This window comes from Branchiostoma floridae, chromosome 11 (genome assembly GCF_000003815.2).
Source record: "Branchiostoma floridae strain S238N-H82 chromosome 11, Bfl_VNyyK, whole genome shotgun sequence".
Lineage (NCBI taxonomy): Eukaryota > Metazoa > Chordata > Leptocardii > Amphioxiformes > Branchiostomatidae > Branchiostoma > Branchiostoma floridae.
The window spans coordinates 21,209,232-21,230,556 of record NC_049989.1 but is presented as its reverse complement, the minus strand read 5'-3'; the positions used below and the strand labels follow the sequence as shown (position 1 = coordinate 21,230,556).

Below are 21,325 nucleotides of genomic sequence, written 5' to 3'. Positions count from 1 at the left end.
GCATACGCTCAACAGAGACGGGGGCCGGGGCGACATAGACTTTCTGATACTTATGACCCCCTCCTGCAAAAGTGGTGTGTTCCTGACGTCACTGCTGGAGATAGCGTCATTCTGTGAACAAGGTTGATGGAGTTCGACCGAAAATTTAGGGTAAGTCCCTATATACTAATTCAGTGTTGGAAAGAAAGTTAAGCAATTTCTATAAGACAAGAAAGTGTTGACGGATTGTCATGATTTTTGGCGACGCCTCAGTATAGTGTGCGTCCGTTTGACAATAATTTTTCTTGATATTTTCTAGTGTGCAGTACCCTCTGCGAAGACGTGAGTGGCAGGGGGACACGAGTTTGCACAGGGCCTAACAGCGGCGACTGTAGTGTCTGCCGGTACACCACTTCCGATGGTGGATGCTTGGAAGGCTGCAGCCCGGGCCAAAAGGCTGTTGCACAAGGTGTGTTGTATTTGTTAGCCTGACTAAAATCGCGCTCCTAGCGGCCGGCACTACAATTGCCGCCGCTGGGGGTCATTAACCCCAGCCAGCGAGAGATTGTGTAAACACAGGCTATTTTGTATGTGCGCTCAAATACAATTCTAATCTGGCGCTATGTACCATTGTTTAGCTTTTAATTCATTTTCCATATCAATAAAGTAAGCACGAACCTCAAATTATCATAAAAGATCATCTTTGATCGTGATAATTACAGTACAATGCTACAACTTTCTTCCAACACACTGAGGTATACATACACACATGATCACGTGTCTGTAACTCTCGCGAGTTTACGTTCTGAAGTCGTTAGTATTGATTCTGGAGCAGGCGACGGTGGTCGTTGAAAATTTGCTGCTTGTATAGCTTTTTGTTCGAAGAAAGTTTAGCATCATACTAATCATGAACCTCCTTACTCAATTGGTCCTATCCCAATTATGAATGAAGCTACATGTAGTTGGTCTAGACTACACACACTACCTAAACACGATGGTAAATAGAATGAGAGACAAGAAGCCGTGAATTCGGTTCTATCCGACATGCACGCAAAGTGCTGCAGTCCCTATAACCTGGAATCCAGGCTACCGTGGCCAGGCTACCTTGGGAACAGTAGAGTCTTTCGCCGCCGGGGTAATTTTTCACACCCGGTAGGAGTTTTGCACGGCGGGAGTTAAATTTGCCATCTACATCCTTGTGGCCTAATAAGGCCCAATCTAGACACAGTTTTTACCGATATCTGTGGAGGTGTCGGGAGGGATCTGGAACGTAGGGGGTGGGACACCCGTGGCGCTTGCAGTCAAACACATCGCGCGATTTTCAAAATTGCTTTATATGCTGGTTATATGCTAAATGAACCCTCCCGAAGTCGGGACGCATCTACCCCTGCTAAGCTATCGGGCAAATGCTCCGGACCTTTCGGGAGAAATTTTCCCGATATCTTTATGGCGATATTGCAATTCCATCTAGACGCTGAAAAAAAGCTGTCGATATCGGAAAAAACTGTGTCTAGATCGTGCCTAATTATCTCCCACTGGTAGGTCCTACCACGCGAAAATGATACCAGTACCGGGTGTGAACGATTACAAGCACCGGCGACTGAGAGCAGCTATAGTGGCCCGTTGAGAGCCTAGTTACTAACTACGGTAGACCGTGCCACAAGGAGACTGGATTCCAGGTTACAGTCCCTAATAAGGACGACTTATTTTTCAGTGAGCTTATAGAAAAGAGGGTAATTTTCCCGTACGATTAACCTGTAAAAACTACGTAGCGGCTCGCTTCTCTACCATGACCAGTGGAAGAACTATTTTTCAGTGAGCTAAGCTGGATCGAAAATTAATTAGTTAACCCCCTTTTGTGCAGACGAAGGTGGGTTCAGATGTGACCAGTGCCAGCCTGGTCATAAGTGTGTGAGAGGAGACGAGATGGAGGAAATTTGCCCAGCGGGGACCCACAGCAGCCCGGAGAGGACCAGCTGTCTGGAATGTGCAGCCGGCCAGTTCAGCAGCCCGGGATCACAGTACTGTCAGGACTGTCCCGCTGGGAAGTACAGCGCGAACAGCGGGGCCAGCACCTGCACAGCTTGTCCTTCCGGACAGTACAGCTCCAGCAGCGGGTCCAGCAGCTGTCAGGTCTGTCCGGCAGGGCAGTACAGCGCAAGTGCCGGGTCCACGAGCTGCCAGGATTGTCCAGCCGGACAGTTCAGCGCAATGGGAGGGGCCAGTAGCTGTGACGACTGTCCCGCAGGGCAGTACAGCGCGGATGCCGGGTCCAGCAGCTGTCAGGTCTGTCAGCCTGGGCAGTACAGCGCAAGTACCGGGTCCACAAGCTGCCAGGATTGTCCAGCCGGACAGTTCAGCAGAGTTGGAGCGGCCACACGCTGTAACGACTGTCCCGCAGGGCAGTACAGCGCGGATGCCGGGTCCAGCGGCTGTGAGGCTTGTGCTGAAGGATACACCAGCGAAGAAGGAGCTACAGAGTGTTATGGTGATTGGTTACGTCTACTTTACTTAACTTGTAAATGAAAAAAAATGCCGTTTTTCTTGCTTTCTATCTTTCTGTATCCCCTGTATTCTAATCTCTTTGCTTTTCTCTCTCTCTCTGTCTCTGTCACTTTATTTCTTTGACTGTTGCCAGCTCTCTTTCCCTTTCTCTATCCTATTCTCTTTCTCTCACTCTCGCTCTCTCTCTCTCCCCCCCCTCTCTTTGTCCCTCTCCCTCGTTCCCTTTCTCTTCTTTTTCAATCTCTCTGTCTCTTTTCCTATCTCCTTTCTCTGTATACCCCTCCCCCATTCTTTGCGTGGACTATGGGGCCATTCCGAAAATGATGCAGATTTAAAACTAGTACAGTGGAAGCCGCTTAATTGCACACCTAATTTGCCAACGTATTCCGTGCAATTGTCCGGCGTGTGCGATAATGCGAAGTTGCCCAGTTGGACCGCACCGCCTCGGGATTTGGGGATTCCGTGCAATTGACCAAAGTGTGCGTTTATCCGACGTGCAATTAACTGGCTTCCACTGTATACGTCGATGTAGGTTAGTCATCCAGGTAATAAGATACACCAAAAAGTAGTTACTCAGTGTCACTGACGAAAACTGGCGGGTGCCGGATGAAACGTCTGACCGTTTCCACAACCATATCCAGTTCTGTATCTATATCTGTATCTGTATCTATATAGCCGGTATAACCGCCGTTCGGCGTAACACACCAGCTTGAGTAACTACTTTTTGGTGAAACCAGTATAGATTTGCTTCAAAGTTTTTACCATGAAATCTCTAAGGTTGACAATGTTGTTCTACTGTGTGTAACATCGACTATCATAATTCCTCCAGGTGCCATTATACCGCCACCTCAAAAAACGTTAGTAAAGAGGTCTTCCCAAGATTGTCTTGAACACCGAATGTTAGATATCTTAAATTTAATACAATTCAGATATTTAGGTGTTGAAGACAATCATGAGAAGGCCTCTATAACAACGTTTTTTTGGTGGCGGTATAATGGCACCTGGTGGAATTATGTCAATGTATGTTATGCCCACAGACTGGGACCAGTGCTCCCCCAACCCTTGTGAAAACAACGGAGTCTGCACCGACGGCGTTGACTCGTTCACCTGCGCCTGTCAGGGCCAGTACACGGGCGACAGATGTCAACTAGGTGAGTCCTGTAGCTGTATGTAATCATAACGGGAGGGACCAGCATTTGAGTTGAGCAGTCAATCGCGAGTGCACCGTGCTTATACCCCCCTCACATCATCCACGATCTTTTGGCGTATGGATGGAAGATCGGCCTTATTTAAGATCGACAGAGGGTTGCGCGCATTTTTCAACTGAAAACCATCCCTGTCACATATAACCCATACTTTGTACCTTTTACAATTGTTGTGCAATAAAGTTATTATCATGAGCGAGGCTAGGGCGATTGCCGCAGAATCGTCGTCCGATCGATTTTCGCCTAATGGGAGGGGGGTATTATACCCCTGTCACATTGCGCGAAAATCAAATGGTTTTAAGTGATTGTTTTTGCATGGCTTAACTATGTATTGCATCGGAAAGCCCTTTACCATAAGGAGGTGCATGGTTCCAACTGCGCAAATGCAGCAAATGCACCATGGGTAATATTTCAAAGGTCAGGACCCCTAACTTGTAAGCAATTTTTGGCTACACCATGCTTCATGCATAATAGTGTTTTGTTTTTGTCTTAGAGGAATGTCCCCCATTATCAAGACAAACTTAGACATTCTACGACCATTGTGATTTCATTGTTATACCATCCAAAACTATTATTGTTTCATTCATAGCTTGCCCAGCAGCCTGGGCTAGCCATGGCACAGAATGCTTCCATCTCGGAGAGTCATCGGGGGACTACCTACGAGCCAGAGGAAGATGTGCGGCGACACATAATTCTCTACTCGCCATGCCTAAGGACGAAGCAACAAACACCTTCATCGCCAACCTCATCAGTAGTAGTCAAAGACCTGGCGGCAGGTACTGGATCGGATGTAGGAGAATTCCTGTACACGTCAACCAGAATGTATTATGCTTATGCTTAATATGTAGACACCTTCCTTAGAGCTTCTGACTGGAGTTCTGCTTCTTGCCCCTATATGTTGCCGATATAGGAGGCGCTTTTGCGGCGAGAACACAATCTCAAACGTGGCGAAGTTTTTTTTATTTATTTATTTGGACTTCACCATATGTGTTTACAAAATGGTAGGGAGGCAAAAACAGGCAACAACCTTTACTAGTTGCCTCCCGTGCAACTAAATTATACAATAATAGAAAAATAATCATAATGATAACAAATAATAACAATTGTACAATCAAATAATAATGATTGTGTCAACGACAATAAAAGCAAATATACAATGATTACAAATATAAAGAAATAAATCATAGAAATAATGGTAAGATGAAATATGAAATATCTAGAAAGGTGTACAACTGGGACACTGACAGTGGGTGACCCAAGTACATACATCGTTGGAGTTAAATCTGTCGTTGGTAAGAGAGAGATAGTGAGCTAGGATTGCTTTCTTAAAGGTATTAATTGTAACAACTGGGGAAAGTTTTAGAGTTCTAATGTTGAGGGGTAAAGCGTTCCAGATGTGAACGATTCTTTGGAAGAAATAGTTTTTAAACGTAGTGGTGAGACATTTTTGGGGCTGGAGCTTGGCTTGTGAGTTGGATCTTAGGGATGTGAGTGGAAAACTTATATATTGATGAATGTCGATACCGTATTGTCCCAAGAAACATTTAAATAGGAAGGATAAGTCTAATAATTCTCTGCGGTAAGATAGAGGTAAGAGTTGGCAGTAGATCAATCTATCCCTGTAATCAGTTGTATGGTTGTTGAGAATGTATTTCGTAGCACGTCTCTGGACTTTTTCAAGGGAAGTAATTAAGTTATGAGTGTGGGGGGACCATATCAACGAGCAATATTCGAGTTTGGGCCTAACTAGTGTAATATATAGGATTTTCTTAACATTTGCAGGGGCATGGTAACCAACAGATCTCTTAATAAAGCCGAGGGTCGAGTTGGCACTAGCTGTGATGTTTTTTATATGACTCTTAAAAGATAGGCAGTTGGACATAGTTACACCTAGGTCATTAAATTCCGTAACTGATGAGAGCACTTGTCCCTCAATTTCGTAGTCATAGAGCACTGGTGTTTTAGACCTACAGATAGTGAGCACGTTACATTTAGAGGTATTAAATTTCATCATCCATGTGACACTCCATTCGACCATGTTGTCAATATCATGCTGAAGGGAAATACAATCAGCTGGTGATGAAATTTGCTTGTAACATTTTGAGTCATCAGCATAAAGGGCCATGGGACATTCTATAGTAGAGGGCAGGTCATTAATATAAAGTAAAAAAAGTAGAGGTCCCAAAATGGAACCTTGTGGGACTCCGGATATTACAGGAAGCCAGTCTGAAGAAACTCCTTCAATGACTACTCGTTGTCTTCTATTAGACAGATAATCAGAGAACCAATTTAGGAGATTCGAGTGGAATCCAAATGTTTTAAGTTTGTGTACAAGAAGGTGATGTGGAATGCTGTCAAAAGCTTTGGAAAAGTCGAGGTAAATTATATCTATCTGGCCACTGTGATCCAAAGTTGTCCCGACGGTTTGAAAGGTTTCCAATAGTTGGGTAGTAGTAGATTTTCCTTTAATAAAGCCATGTTGTAGTGGGTGAATTTGGTCTTGAAGGTGAGGGAAAATACGGTTAAAAATGCAACGTTCCATAACCTTACTTACTACACTGAGTAAGGAAATGGGTCGATAGTTTTCAACAGAGTCTTTACTGCCTTTCTTAAAGACGGGACAGACGTTGGCTTCTTTCCATTTAGCTGGAACTATGCCCGATTGAATACTTTTGTTGAAGATGGCAGTAAGTTGAGGAGCTAATACGTGTGCACCCTCGCGTAGGATCACTGGGGATATAGAGTCAGGGCCAATAGCTTTTGTACAATCTAAGGTAAGCAAGACATCTAGAACTTCCTTGATTGTAAAGTCTATGTTGCCGAGGAAGGGATGTCTCCAAGCACTGATCTCAGGGAGAGGCTGATTTACTACAGGGGTAGTAAAAACAGAGAAGAAGAACTTGTTAAACAGATTTGCTTTATCAGTAGGTGTCGTTCCTTGATAATGTTTGTATTTCAGAATTTGTGGCAAGCAATGTGATTTTGTTTTATTTTTAAAGAAAGTCCAAAATTTCTTAGGATTATTATTGACCAAGGATCCCAAGTTCTCAAGAAACAGTTTGTACTTGTAATGAATAAGTTTTTGTAGACCATTTCTAAGTTTCCGGAACTTATGCCAGTGGGCTGGGCGATTAGTTTTCTTTGCCCTTCGCCATGCAGTCAACTTCTTATTTCTAAGATGGTAGACATCACCATCACACCATGGCATGGAATAAGAATTTTTTATTTTAGCTTTTGGTACATGGTTTTCAACCAAGCCACACAAACATTGTAACCACGTATCCCAACAGTCATCAATGCTATCAGATTCTACAAAGCCTTGAGAATCGAGAGTGTCTCTGAGACTTTGTCGTAGGTTATCAAAGTTGCATTTTTTATACTGGTAGACATGTCTTTTCATGTTTGATTGACGGAATACCGTACGAAAATTCAGGTCAAACTGTAGAATAGTGTGATCAGTAGGAAAATCAGATGATACTTTTTCAACTTTGGAACATTTTTCAGGAACGTTAGTCAGAATCACATCCAAAAGATGGTTATGACTGTTAGAAGTAACATTATTAACCTGTGTTAGTGAGAAATCATTCAAAACGTCACAAAACTGGTTTTCTGTAGTAGAATTGCCTATCAAACTACACCAATCGATATTAGGGAGATTCAAATCACCTAATAAGACCACCTTGTTGTATTCTTGGTCGGCCAAACGCAATGTATGTTGGAGGTTATTAGTAAATGCCAGTAAGTCCCCATTAGGGGGTCTATAAAACAAGATGATACCGATTTTCCCCTGTTTTTCTGTCAGCATTTCGCAGACCAAGATTTCGTCAACAGGTTCAATATCAGACCTCCTTCTTGACAGAATATTGCCATTGACAGCTAAGAGAATGCCCCCGCCGATTTTGCCGGGAATGACAGTACAACGATCTTTGCGATAAAGCAGGTAGCGCTTGGGAAGCAATTCGTCGTCTTTGATACTTGGGGTTAGCCAAGTTTCAGTTACTGCCACTAAAGAAGGCTGATTTGATTCAACAAGGTTTTGGAACAGCACTAATTTATTTCGCCGACTGTTAACAGATTTGATACTACGACCATTCATGTATAAAACTTTGATTTGGCTTGCGCTATCTACTTTATGCAATTCCTTACGATCTTTGCTATTGTCATCCCTATGTAGCGGGGGCGCTGCAGAAGAGCTAACCGATCTCAGAGTTCTACTACTAAGAGAAATGTTCCCAATTGACAATCTTTCATCGTTATTATTATCGTTTAGGCAGGAGTCTGTGTCTGTCTGCTGAGTCAGTAACTCTTCCGACTGAGTTGCACTAGTCTCCTTTGGACTTCGCTCCATCGGCCTCTCCTGTTGAATACATCCTCCTGAAAACCCTGCCGGATGTAGTCGTTAAGATGGGTGGCTAGAAGAGCTGTTCCTTTCGCGGTGAGATGGACTCCATCGTACAAGTGGTGCAGCTCAATGTCTTTGTTGTCCAAAAACCCCCACCCTTTCCTAGCACACAAGGAAGCTAGATATTGGTTAACTTTGCTCACTTTCACAGTAGACCCGTCTCTGACTGCCAAACTGGAGAAGCAGAGTTGAGTCGAGTTTCCGGACATACTGTTGCCCAGGGTCTCGAATTTTCTCGTTATGGAAGAAATGTCTTCATGAAGGTTGTTCGTCCCAACGTGAAGAATGAGCAGCTGAGGTTGGATGTCAGATAGATCATTCTCTGCCAATCTTTCAATCTGCTCTAAACGAGCTCCTCTGTGTGTCCTACATATGACTACTTTCCCAGTGCTGTATCCCCACTCGTCCCGGTTCATCACTGGGGTTGACTTTCTTATCCAGACTACCTCCTTGATCCACCGGAACCGCCTGTTGTCTTCCCTGTCTATGACTTTGGCCCCCTCCCAGTCAATGGCGTAGTTATTCCTATGTGGTCCGTTACTGCAGATTTCTTCTCTTCCTTCTGTGCTTGTGTTTTCTGGTTTCTGGAATCTTGTGTATCTCATGGAGCATAGATGTTTACGGTAAGGATTAGCTGCCAGAAACTGCATATTGAAACAGGAAGACATACCCGCAACCCTCTGGAACAAACACTATGCAAAAATTGTAATCTAGATAGAATAGAGGACGAATGTCATTTTGTAGTAGAGTGTAGATTGTATGCCGTATAGAAAAATCAACTGTATAAGGTTATACAAAACCAATTTCCTTCTTTCATACGACTAAGTTCTGTAGAAAAATTCATATTCCTAATGCAGCTAGACAAACCATCGATCATAAAACTTATCTGCTCTTTTATCTCCACTATAACAGAAAAGCGAGGAGAAGTTAAAGTTATCCAGCTATGGCCTCATTTTGTACCTGTTAACTGTATCTTTTCAACATGTCTTGTTGTGACCTGTACTTAGCCCGGTGTGGCACAAATGTGCAATAATTAAAGGTCTTCATTCATTATTTTCGGAAGGTACTGGATCGGCCTGAACGATCTTCAGAGGGATAGCGCCGAGTGGGAGGACACCTCTGATGATAGGTGGACGTGGGAGGACAACACTCCTCTCGGGTGGAACAACTGGAAACCGGGTGAACCAAACGGCGAGCATGAGCGGTGTGCGATGATTATCCCGTACAGGGATGACTGGAACGATCTCGTCTGCACAGCTACTAATCTGTATTATGTATGCCAGAAGTAAGCTTTGATTTATTTATTATGTTACATTCACAGAAGGGAACATATTGTTTTTGCTTTGCTTCTTCTTCTTCTTTTCCGCACAAATAAAGTCAACGACATGGACCAGACGGCTGTCACCATGGTAACCGGTAAAGTAGCAGGCACCATGTGGTGTTCGGTTACATATAATGTACCAAATGTCAGATCTAGAGGGGCTCTGGTCACTACATTTAGAAATGTGTTCAAATAAGAATGAACAAAACAGTTGCCAGTGTTAGACTACAACATGTGAAGGTAAACTTCTGTATTTGCTTGCAAATATTACCTTTCTAGTTTAAGGAAGGGCTGACATAACAGGTGACGGTTGATTTCCCTGCGGATAAAGGTGAAGTACAGTAGAAGCTGCTTAATTGCACGGCCTATTTGCCAGTGAATTTCGTGCAATTATCCGGCTGGTGCAATAATGCGAGGTTATCTAGCTGGACCGCACCGGTTTGGGATTTTGGGATTCCGTGCAGTTAACAGAAGTGTGCGTTAATCCGATGTGCAATTAACTGGCTTCTACTGTAGTGCTACGTGTGAGCTTGGTTGTTTCATATGTTATAATGTTATTTATGATCTTATCGTGCTTACAGGAGTGCCGAGTGAAGTCCAACAGCATGGATCTAGGCCGGACCCGCTTCTTATGTACTACGCTGGACAGTGAACACCAATGGAAATCTGTATTGGCAATAATGTAAAAATAGGCAAGTTCAGGGTGTCATAATGTCATCCGTGAACATTCCAGGTCATTATACCCCCCTCACATTAGGCGCGATTCGATCGGACGACGAGTCTGCGAGCTCTAATTTACGAGGAGGCATGACCTTGATGCCGACGAAGAAATTGCAGAGTTCCCCCTTCCCGTCAGGGTCATGTAATTTAGAGCTCGCAGACTCGTCGTTCGATCGAATCGCGCCTAATGTGAGGGGGGTATAAGGACTCATCCCACACAGCAACAGTCTGATTTTTAAAAATTCCGACCAGTGAAAGTTACCGCAGCCCTCAAATATGCCGCCATCTCGGCTTCTCATGACGTCAATTTGGGGACTGGCCACTTCAAATTAGGGGCCAGCAAAGGCCTAAAAAATGAACCAAAACCTTGTTTTTGCTTAATCTGAACGTCTGCACCTTACACTGTCTCACCAATATAAAATGTTTCTTACATTTTCCTGCTACAAGTCGAAAATATAAGCTAATCTACTGTTGTATTCTGCGGCTGCGTCAATCCTGCTGTAAGATTGTCCTTGCATAACCGACTTCCGTCACACTTCCTTGCTAAGGCTTAGGTCACATTTCAAAAAAGGGGCCCGGCCGGGCAGCTTTCGAGAGCGAAAGGAATGACATAAAAGACATCAAAATACACAAAATGTCAAAATAAGATTCGTGGGCATGATTTGTGTATATTTCTAGGTATACATTTTAATTTTTCGTTTCTTAAAACATCCCGGCCAGGCCCCGGTTTGGAAATGTGACCTAAGCCTAAGGCTATCGTCACGTTTCCAAACCGGGGCCCGGCCGGGATCTTTGTGGAAGCTTAACATAGAAATGTATACGTAATATACGCCAGCAATGCCCACGACTATTCTCTTTACGTCTTGTGTAGTTTGTGGTCTTTTATACCATACTTTTCGTTCCCGAAAGCTGCCCGACCGGGCCCCGGGTTGGAAATGTGACGTAGGCCTGACGTAGTCGGAATACCTTTAAAAAGCTTTACGAGGCAGTCAAATGACTAAAACAATTAGGCAGATAAAAAAAAGTATGAAGAAAATCTTATTTTAGGATACAGATATTTGGATACTTACGTATTAAGAAAGTGAAAGTAAGTCAATGTAAAATGGTGGCGCAAATACTTGTTAACCACTTGTGTCAGATGGGTTAAAATTGAATAGTCATATAGCGGATATAGCATAGCTAAATGGTGATTATGATAAGTTTAGCAATATAAAAAAAATCTGGTATTTCCGTATAACTTAGAAACGCTCATTTGAGTCGGCGTTTGACTCAAAATTTGCAATAGTGTTTGCTTTTCTTTCTAACACTACCCAGACCTTTTTCTTTTCTGCCTTTGTGAAATGTCTAAATGAGTGCTTGTTATAGTCGATCTTCTAAACTACATGCTGCTTCTTCTTCTTCCTTATTATGAACACTATCATCATCTTGATTAGTTTTTTGGGTGTTGTTAACCATTTTATTGGGTGCATCGTGCTACCTTATCTGCAGACAGTTTTTCCCGCTCAGAAAATAAAAAAAAAACTATCACAAACATGCTTTTTACATGTTATCACAGAGTTAGACTTTCCGCCAGTTTATGCCTTTTCAGCACTCGATTTAGACAAGTTACTCCAATGTTCCATTTCGACAGGCTTTTCAAAATTGGATTTTTGGATTTTATCATGGTGAAATAGTAGCCTGGGTACCATCCGGAAAGTAGTTCGCTCCGGCGTTTTTTGTACACTATATACAGTCGCTTTTCGCTCTGATATTTAGCATAAACTATATACAGTCGATCCTACACTGCACTGAAGCAGAAGCAAACATATGATAGGAGCTAACTACTACCCCTACCCGGATGGTACCTAGGCTAGGTGAAAAAGGGGGTGGGGAAAAAGGTCCTATGACTTATTTTTAAGAGCACAGAGAGTTTAATTGTGAACATATCTATAAATGTCGGAAGAAATGTGATTGTATATGTGACATCATGTAAACCGTTCGATGTTAGGTACTGGTGTTGCAATTAAGATGGCGATTGACAACAACAAGAAAGTGTGACTCAAGTCTAACTCATGTTAACATCTGGGAAGAAAATAAAGCAGTCGTAGTATCAAATGCTGTTAGTTGTATGTTTATTTTGGTGAAGCAGTAGCTTCGGAACAGAGCAACGTAATTCTTTAAACATATACTTATTACATTACAATCAAAAAAGCTATCGACTTCTATAGCGGATAAGTATCACAAGTCCTTTAAAAAGTAGTGTCTTCGAGTTTCGTCCTTAAAAAGTTAGGGTATATAAGTCTTTTTTTACAATTCGTCCGACATGAATTGCATCAAACACATCAAAGTAATTTCAACATCTTATTCTAGTTATACCGATAAACTTGTTTCCGCCAGAGATTAAGATCACGTATGGTCTCCAAGCAGATGTGCCCAATCCAATTTGCTTGTGCAAACCCGGTAACATACAGTACCTTAACTCTTAACTAGGTTTGTACTGAAGAGCATGTCAGGCCAGTATCCCATGTGTCCAAGTGTTTCTGCATGATCCACTGTACTGTATATTCTATGTCCGTTTTATAATATTTCTAGTTCACGCCCCCCCTGTCGTTAAACTAGACAGAAAAAAATACATCTTCTTGGAGATTAGCTGGGGAGTCACTTTATTTGTGAGATGATGTGCTAAAGTTTAGGTTAGCATATTTCCACACAGGACCTTTACTCAGTGTTAATGTCATACGTAGGTTAACTGACAGTTACCATAGGCCCGTACAGGACTGTTACCCTCTATTAATGATACCAAAATGCCATGCAGGACTGTTACATGGCTTGTTACATGTATTTCTGTAATTGCTACACACTTTTTTTAATGTTGTATCATTGTGTTCTTGAATGAATAAGTTGGAAAAAGGGCTTTCTCCTTTTGCTAAGCTAAGGTTACAACCCGCCGTACGCACAACTGCGTGCTGTCTTAACGTGCAAAATCTTGGGCAATCTTTAGGGATCCGTAAAGCTAAGGGCACAACCCGCCGTACGTGCAAATACGTGCTGTGTACGTACCAAAACGTGGGCAATCTTTTGGGAGCCGTAAGTGGTAAGTACCTCCTCCGTACGAACTCGTAGGGAATCTGACGGATTTTGGAGCACGCAGACACGCCGTAGAACTTTGCGTGCATTCAAAACTTTGTGTGCCATCGGGCTGCGGATTGGCCCCCCGTACGTGCCAGTACAGGCGACGCGCCTGTCCTGTACAGCTTGAACGTTTTCAGAAATAAGTGGCGGACGTGGCCATGGCCTCCAAAAGAAAAACGTACGGACAAATTGCACGTACGGCGGGTTGTGCCCTTAGCTGAAGTTGTTAGTCCTTCCTTGGTACTTCCCCACATTTTTAAACAAACGTGGCGGACTTGGCCTCCCAAACAACGTACGAACAAAAAAGAAGGCCTGTTGTGACCTTAGTTTTAATCTGACGCCGGCCCTTCTTTGACTAGCCTGATTAAATTTCGCTTATAGCAGCCCGTCCGACATCCGCCGGCCTCCTAGAGGAGGGGCCAGTTACAGCCCCGGACAGTAGAGTTAGTGTGTTACACAGACGATGCTTTGACAGTTGGTATGCCATAATACGACTGGTGCACAACAAGAGACGGTTGGATGTCGGATATCTTCGCACAGCCTGAAAACATTAAATGACCATCCGTGAACCATCGGGTTGGTATGTCACTGAATAAAGAGACTCTTTTTACAGAACCACTGCTTTATTTTCACCGACGTATCGGTGACCGTCTGTCACCTTCCTCGGAGCAACTCTGACTAGTTCACATTGTACTGCAGGACAGGTGTCGCTGCTTACAGATGCGGTCACAAACGTAAGTTATTTACATACGTGAACCAGTCAGTATTGACCTGAAGAAGGTGACAGACGGTCACCCAAACGTCAGTGAAAATAAAGCTGTGGTTGTGTAAAAAGAGTCACTTTATTCCATGAAACAATCATATTACAAATGTGCTCTAAAACCACGTCATAATATATATAAAAAATAAAATAAAGTGATTACGAGATCATATCTGGTGATTTATGCTCAGATACTGATGTAGGAATGAGTTCTAATAGAAAAGACACACATAGTGACTACACATGCTAATCTCCAAGCAGATCCTGCGGTAGCATAAGATAGTATCAAAAGCTGCCAGAGGAGTGAGCCGGCTTAGGAGTGTGTTTAGCTACCAAATGGGCACCTAAATTATGCCCACGAGTCTTATTTTGACATTTTGTGTATTGTGATGTATCTAATATCATTCTTTTCGCTCTCGAAAGCTGTCCGGCCGGGCCCCGCTTTGGAAATGTGACCTAAGCCTAACAAGGATTATCCACGTATACACATACCTGCCCTGGCCATGGCTTGGCTGAGTTCCTGTGTAAGAATCTGTAGAACCTGCTGGACTCCTTCTGCACCCTAAAGAGAAACAAAAAAAATGAAAAATAAAGAATTTAACATCTTGTACTAAATAAACTCTGAAGGATCCTTACATTTGGAGCAATGTGCATCTGCTTGGTGCTGAGTGCATCTGGAGTTGATTAATTGAGAACAATAAAGGCTGGACCTCCCCAGGTCCTCAGAAGAGTCTGGTCAGAAACACAGCGAGTGTGGACTGTCATCTCCCTATCTCTCTAGCTAGCACACAAACTCTATATAACATTTGGTGACAGCGGTGGTTTTTGTATAACACATACTTCGTTAGGCCTACACCACATTTCCAAGCCGGGGCTCCGTCGGGCAGCTTTCGGGATCGGGAACGAAAAGTATGATAAAAAAGACACCAAAATGCACAAAACCTAAAGAGAATATAGTCGTGCCGTCGTGGGTATTATTTGTGTACAATTTTACGTACACAATTCTATTTTTCGTATCCAAAAACAGCCCTACTGGGCCCCGGTAGGGTAATGTGACGTCAGCCTCACTTTTCATAAGATCTAACCTTGAAGATCGGACTCACATTGTGGGCCAGACCCCAGAGAACAGGCCTGTCGATGAACACACATCTGGCCCCCAGCGCCAAGGCCTTCAGCACGTCCGTCCCAGTCCGGACCCCTCCGTCCAGGTAAACCTCCGCCTCACCGTCAACCGCGCGGACGATGTGCGGCAAGACGTCAATCTGGCGGGAAAGGGGAAATATTAAAAGTGCGCCAGGAAGCAGTTACTCAAGCAACTGGGTATTATTTTGGAAACGGTCACTGAAGCATCCACTATCTTTCGTCAGTGACACTGAAGAAATCTGAAAGAACTAGCTTTTTTAAACCCTAATTATATATGAATGCTGAGGACAGTTTCGGATATCCAATAGGATACAAGGTCAAGCTGTATGTCTAATATTTTCGAGGAATGAAGGAGAAAATGAATCTTATGCCGTCATGTTAAACTAAAACCAGACATACATTAACTCTGGTCAAACTATGACTTATGATAATTATAAGAGTCGAGTCGACGTTTGACATGGTCAGTTTGGCGGCGCTTGAACCTCCACTGTTACACTACTCCCCCTTTTCTTTTTTAAGATTCGTCCTCGAATCTTCGAGTTCGATATCCCTGTGTGGCACATCTGTAGCCTGTGACTCACAGGGTCGGCGTGGGAACCAAAGTAAGAGGCGGGTAGAAACAGCTGTCTCCTGGCTCCCGGGCCAAACCCGGGCCGCCAGCTCTCAACCCCAGCGCGCTAACCGCTAAACCAAAAGGGTTAGACCCGTTTGGTATACTGTAGTCGGTTTGGCGGCGCTCGAACCCCACTGTTACACTATTATGGCATTGCACTATCGTATGTTAGTAGTAAAACAAGGTAAAGTGTAACTTTCTCCTGACCGTTGCCGGCACCCCGTCCAGTTCCCTCCCGCCGTGGTTGGACACGTAGATGCCCTTCACTCCACGGTCCACGGCCAGCTTCGCATCTTCCGCTGCAGCACATGCGGGGCGGGTACAAAACGGTAAGTTTCATCATAAAGGATTAGCTAAATAAAAGAACAAATCGATGTTGTTGTTTTTTTGCTAAAGCTGTAATTCACTTTATCTTCACGGTACCAAATTTTCACGGTTTGAGAAAATTGAACTTGTTCTCGGAACTAAATTTTCACTGTCGAGGCAAGTGCGCATGAAAAAAGTCTGTGAATTATTTTTTATCGGTAATGATAAGTTCACGTTACAGACATCACCGTGAAAACCGTGAACATAACATTACAGTGAAAAAATCAGGAATTACAGTACTTTAATCGAATGACGAAATGCTATGGAAAGCTCATAGAGGTGGAAACTACTTGGTTCACTGCAACTTTGATTTAATATCAGATTTCAGTTTACTTTTGTTGATTTCTTTATGTTAACTTCATTCACACTGATACCAATGTTTAACTTTTTTTTATGTTATTCAATTTTTTGTAATTTCGTATCTTGGACTCCAGGATGAGCAAATATTACTTGCAGTTTGTCGAATGCAGATCGCAATTAACACACAAACAAATAAACAAACAAAAATGTATACATTGTAGCATAAAAGTTTAAAGGCTATCAACACATACATGCCTTAGAGATGATATTCTAGTGTTTAATTGTGATTTGCCGCATTTGTGCCCAAAACTGATATCCTTATAATCAGATCAACATGGGCTTAGATGTTTGCTTACTGTGGGGTCATGTGGCGTAACGGAAGAATGCTCGAATCCTGTCATGTCTGTACGTATAAAAAAATGCACTATTTTCTTCTACCTGAGAGAACCCCCTTCAGAACCACCGGCAGCCTGGTGTTCCCCACGACCCACTCCACGTCCTCCCACGTGGCGTACTCCCTCACCAGCTCCATCAGGCTCTGTCGGTACTCCGCGGTGCCGAACGCCTGAGGAGGGTCGGTCTCGAAGATATTAGGAAACCTAGTAAGAAAGACAAGCTATTAAAGGATATTAGGAAGTGATGTGTTTTGTATGAATCTTAGGGCATGTTGATTTGATTATATGGATGACATCCTCTGGGAACCCAAAAACTGATGCGAGCGTGCGAAAACAAAAATAAAATTCACTAAAAAGGTTACATTTATAGTGCAAGACTTCTATAAAAATACACCTTGCTATGGTTTCTATGTTTTCTGCGTTGGCACTCAATATCAGCTAAGGTGCCTGGGTTTGCCATGTATTGCACTGACTGCAATATCAATAAATAGATAAATGAACGTACATTGATAATCACCTCATAGTAAACGGGTAAGATCTAGGCGCAGCTCTGGCGGAAGGGTTTGGGAAGAAGGGCTGGTCTATGGTGAGGAAGATGGCGGAGTAGCCCGCGCGCTCTGTCCGATCCAGCTGGCGCTTCATGTGGCCACGGTCGTTGTAGAACAGCATGTAGAACCAGTGGATCCCGCCAGGTGTCGCTGCAGCAACCTCCTCCAGGGAGTGGATAGACCAGGAACCCAGCACCATTCCTGCATTCATGGCGGCGGCACCTGGATACAAAACAACTTCTCAAAATGCGTTCGGCACCAATGACATCAAAATTGAAAAATCCCTTAAAGTTACACTTAACCATGGCAATATCGCTTCTTGACATGCCCCCCCCCCCCCATCAAATAAAAGCGAGCCCTGCACGAAGTCTGCGAAGGAGGCCACAAAGTCCTCTAACCCTCTGACCTACCCTTGGCGGTCGCCAACTCCGCATCAGGATGAGCGAATCGGTGAATGGCAGTTGGCGCAATGGCTACCGGGATATCCAGCTTGCTGCCCAGGACCGTTACCGAGGTGTCCCGGATGGAGACGTCACGGAGGTTGCGCGGGATGAGGCGGTATCTGAGCGGGACGGAACGGCAGGTTTAGTACTGACCATGGCTTCTTATGTTTTTTTTTATAGGAATAATATGAAAGGGTTTTGCTTCCTTCTTTCCTTCCTCCCTTCCTTCATCTTATTCTCTTTCTTTCTCTTTCTGTCTCTTTCTTCCCTTTTCTCTCTTTCTTATTTTCTTCATTCTTTCTTTCTTTTTCTTTCTTTCTTTCTCTCATTCATTCATTCTTTCTCTCCTTTCTTTTTTGTCTCTTTTCTTTCTTCCTTTCTTCTGTTATGCAGTTCCTTTTATGACTGCTAGGTGCCGCTGTTAGACAGGGAATGCAAGCAAATACTGCTTCTTCCTACTCTCGAATCCCTTGCTCTTGTAGCACACTAAGACAGCTTGTTTGATAAGTTTGCACCCCTTGTGCAACTGTGTGGCCATGTCTCAGGGGCGAGCCTGATGGCATAGTTTTTTTTGTTCGAGTAACTTGACAACAGGAAAATCATTGAGAGGGAAACATCCTGCATTTTCCGGAAAATGTTGCTTTTCTAGTTACGTGTAGGATTTCAGCTTTGAACAACCAACCAACAAAGAACCAAACCAACATACAGACTCTTAACTTGAGATAGACATGGGTGAAAGCACAAGACAGAGCGTGACCTGGCATTTCTTGACCTTGGGACCAAAGGTCAATCTACGTAGTATCCTCAATAACAGCCAAGAGTCTCAACGATAGGCCCAATAACTAGTGGACAAATATGGCCTTTTTACTTTTTTGGCCGGAAGCTAAGATACTTCTAATATATAAGTCCCTAAGTGCTGCGATTCTTGTAATATAGTCCTTAAGTGCTTATCCGCATGACATATACCGTAAGTTATAAGGCTGGCTTCTGACAGTAGCACAAAGTGATACCGTGACTACTAAGCAAGCTTTCCTCCAGCGTGGACGGAACTTCGTTTTGCCGCTTGAGAAAAAGGAATCTGACCTACGCTCTCCCACAACACAAAACATCCACCCCCTCGCCCAATCACTTGCGCCTTCGGTTCTCATTATGATGGAACTTGCCTTGGAAAGTCGCGCTCGTTAGAGCAGTCCCGAAGAAGGCAAGACCGAGCTTTCCCGCGGAGTACCGGCAGATCTCCTTGCTGAGCTGCGTCAGCAAGGTATTCGAGGGGCTTCTGCGAGACGCCTTACTACAGGACACTGCAAGGAATCTGGCTCCGTCTCAGCATGGGTTCATGGCGAAACGATCTACTGTTACGGCCCTTATTCACGTCCTACAGTCTTGGCATGAGGCACTTAATGCCAAACCCAAGATGGACATTCACGCAGTTTTCGTCGACTTCAGTCGAGCGTTCGATACCATCGACCATGGCCGACTACTGTCATCCTTGGCGGACATGGGTATCAGACATTCACTATGGACATTAATCAGTAGCTACTTAGAAGGTAGATCACAAATAGTGAAGTGGGGTTCCTGTTTATCAAAGCCGCATGATATACTGTCAGGTGTGCCACAGGGTGGATTGTTGTCACCGTTATTGTTTGTTATCTGCATTAACTTGTTGGATGTATGTTTGTCTCAGTCTGTACTGCCTGTCAAATATGCTGATGATCTCACCAACTCAGAACTGTTGATGGGGTCTTTACCCGGTCAGTCACAAAAGGCTGTGGAAGCTGTTGTTGAATGGGGTGGAGGTTTTTCCCTCTCTGTGAATGCTAAGAAAACCAAAGATATGGTAATCAGTGCGAGGAACAAGGAAAGTGTTCCCAATCCACCCCATCTGACAATAGCTGGCCTACAGATACAACGTGTCACGTCATTCAAACTTCTCGGTATCTCCTCCGATCTGACTTGGGACGCACACGTCCAGTATATGCTGTCAAAAGCTCGTCCAAGAATGTACTACTTAACTGTAGCTAAGAAGTCTGGACTCCCTTGTTAGAGTATGCCAGTCCAGTGTGGAGAGGGCTGCCTAATCACCTTTCCCATTCGCTCGAGGGCATACAAAAGCGTTGATGTAAGATCATTGGGATACCTGTAGAGTCCTTGCCTTCCCTGTCCATGAGGCGAGATCAGGCAACATTACGAACCATTCAAAACATACTGAAAGATGATGGCAGTCCTCTACATGAGTTTATATCTACCACACAGAGCAACTACAGCCTGCGACGTTCTAAACAACCAACCCCCTCTTTCAGTAGGACGAATAGGCACGCCCAGTCTTTCATGCCCCGTGCACTGAAACTCTACTCAAAGAGCTGTACAGTATAGTAGATTTTATAATGTATGTGCTATCTTAATTTCGTTGAAAATTGTATTTTAAGTGATTTTAATCCTACCTGTGTAATTTCTAGCATTATACGGTCTTAATGTGCAGCGCCCTTGTGGGCCAACAGATTTCATGTGCCTGTTTGTACAGTGCACGTGCAAGTTGGACTCAAATAAAACTGAACTGAACTGAACTGAACTTATGTCCAGATGACTGTCACCAACCGAGAGATCGTAAAAAGATTTTTGTGGGCTGGCGAGAGCCTTGGTATATTAAAGTGTCCTCACGCGACCCCGAGGGGGTTAAAAGTCGCGTGATAATGTATCAAGGTTAAATGAAGGTCGACAAAAATAAGGCCGTCACATTTCCAAACCGGGGCCCGACCGGGAAGCTTTCAGGAACGGGAAATTGTGATATTAAATAAAGACACCAAGCTACACAATACGTGAATGGAATAGTTGCGGGCATTTTTACAAACACGTTTGTATTATTCTTTTCCACAAACAGCCTACAAATGATAACTCCTTACCGCCTGAAGGCTTCAGGGTTATCTTGGCATGTTTGTCGGGCTGGACAGAGCCCGGGGCATTGGTGTCCTCGCGCGACCAGGGCAGCTAAAGGTCCCGTGTTAAGGTCTACGTCACATTTCCAAACCGGGATATTTCAAGAAAAGAAAAATTATAAATGTATACATAGAAATATACATAAATTATACCCATGAATAGGGCTGGGTACCGGTACAGAAAATTCAGGTCCAGGTCCGGTTCAGGTCCAGAGGATCAGGTCCAGGTCCGGACCTGAACCTGGACCTGATTCAGTATGACTGATACCAAAGGTCGATTTCATTACAAAGAAATCTGTTTGGTAAAGTATTGGACTTACACTGTCGTTTTAAAATCCTACAACGCTAACTGCACCTGTACGATTGGCTGTAAAACTTGGTAGAAATTACAATAAACTCTACTCTACTTCACTCTTGTTATTTTCTTCCACCTACAAGTGCCAAAACGTGTGAATGCCCGACAAAATAATCTCTCAATTCTATAATCGGTCCAACGTCCGGTCCACCCAATTTTTTCAGGTCCGGTTTTTCTGGACCGGTCCATAAGAAAAACCGATTTTGTACCGGTACGCTGTACCGAT

General features: G+C 43.7%; 3 protein-coding genes across 3 annotated transcripts in view; 1 reads left to right on the top strand and 2 right to left on the bottom strand.

The window, feature by feature from the left end:
• LOC118426272 (proprotein convertase subtilisin/kexin type 5-like) overlaps positions 1-10,154 on the top strand; it is a 15,251-nt gene extending 5,097 nt beyond the window's left edge. The window contains exons 7-12 of the mRNA XM_035835559.1: positions 299-448; positions 1,844-2,467; positions 3,522-3,635; positions 4,279-4,465; positions 9,155-9,376; positions 9,994-10,154. Coding sequence (XP_035691452.1) covers positions 299-448; positions 1,844-2,467; positions 3,522-3,635; positions 4,279-4,465; positions 9,155-9,376; positions 9,994-10,006 — 1,310 coding nt within the window. The 3' untranslated portion in view covers positions 10,007-10,154. The remainder of the gene's footprint in view (positions 1-298; positions 449-1,843; positions 2,468-3,521; positions 3,636-4,278; positions 4,466-9,154; positions 9,377-9,993) is intronic.
• Positions 10,155-13,362: 3,208 nt separating this feature from the next.
• LOC118426289 (hydroxyacid oxidase 1-like) lies at positions 13,363-16,996 on the bottom strand. The gene is made up of 5 exons (XM_035835590.1): positions 16,864-16,996; positions 15,967-16,058; positions 15,107-15,265; positions 14,496-14,565; positions 13,363-13,784 (listed from the first exon to the last, which is right to left on the bottom strand). Exons 1-5 carry the CDS (start codon positions 16,955-16,957, stop codon positions 13,696-13,698), a joined length of 504 nt encoding a protein of 167 aa, XP_035691483.1. The 5' UTR covers positions 16,958-16,996; the 3' UTR covers positions 13,363-13,695.
• Positions 16,997-17,333: 337 nt separating this feature from the next.
• LOC118425377 (hydroxyacid oxidase 1-like) overlaps positions 17,334-21,325 on the bottom strand; it is a 4,934-nt gene continuing 942 nt past the window's right edge. Inside the window, exons 2-3 of the mRNA XM_035834185.1 lie at positions 17,779-17,930; positions 17,334-17,590 (exon numbers count right to left, since the gene is read on the bottom strand). Of these exons, the coding sequence (XP_035690078.1) occupies positions 17,334-17,590; positions 17,779-17,930 (409 nt within the window). The remainder of the gene's footprint in view (positions 17,591-17,778; positions 17,931-21,325) is intronic.

Coding starts and splice junctions, on each gene's coding strand:
- LOC118426289 (XM_035835590.1), bottom strand. CDS start 16,957: ATGGAGCTGGTGAGGGAGTACGCCACGTGGGAGGACGTGGAGTGGGTC. Junction 15,266..15,966: donor TGGACGGGGTGCCGGCAACG/GTCAGGAGAAAG, acceptor CTTTCCCGCCAG/ATTGACGTCTTGCCGCACAT. Junction 14,566..15,106: donor TCTGGGGTCTGGCCCACAAT/GTGAGTCCGATC, acceptor GTTTCTCTTTAG/GGTGCAGAAGGAGTCCAGCA.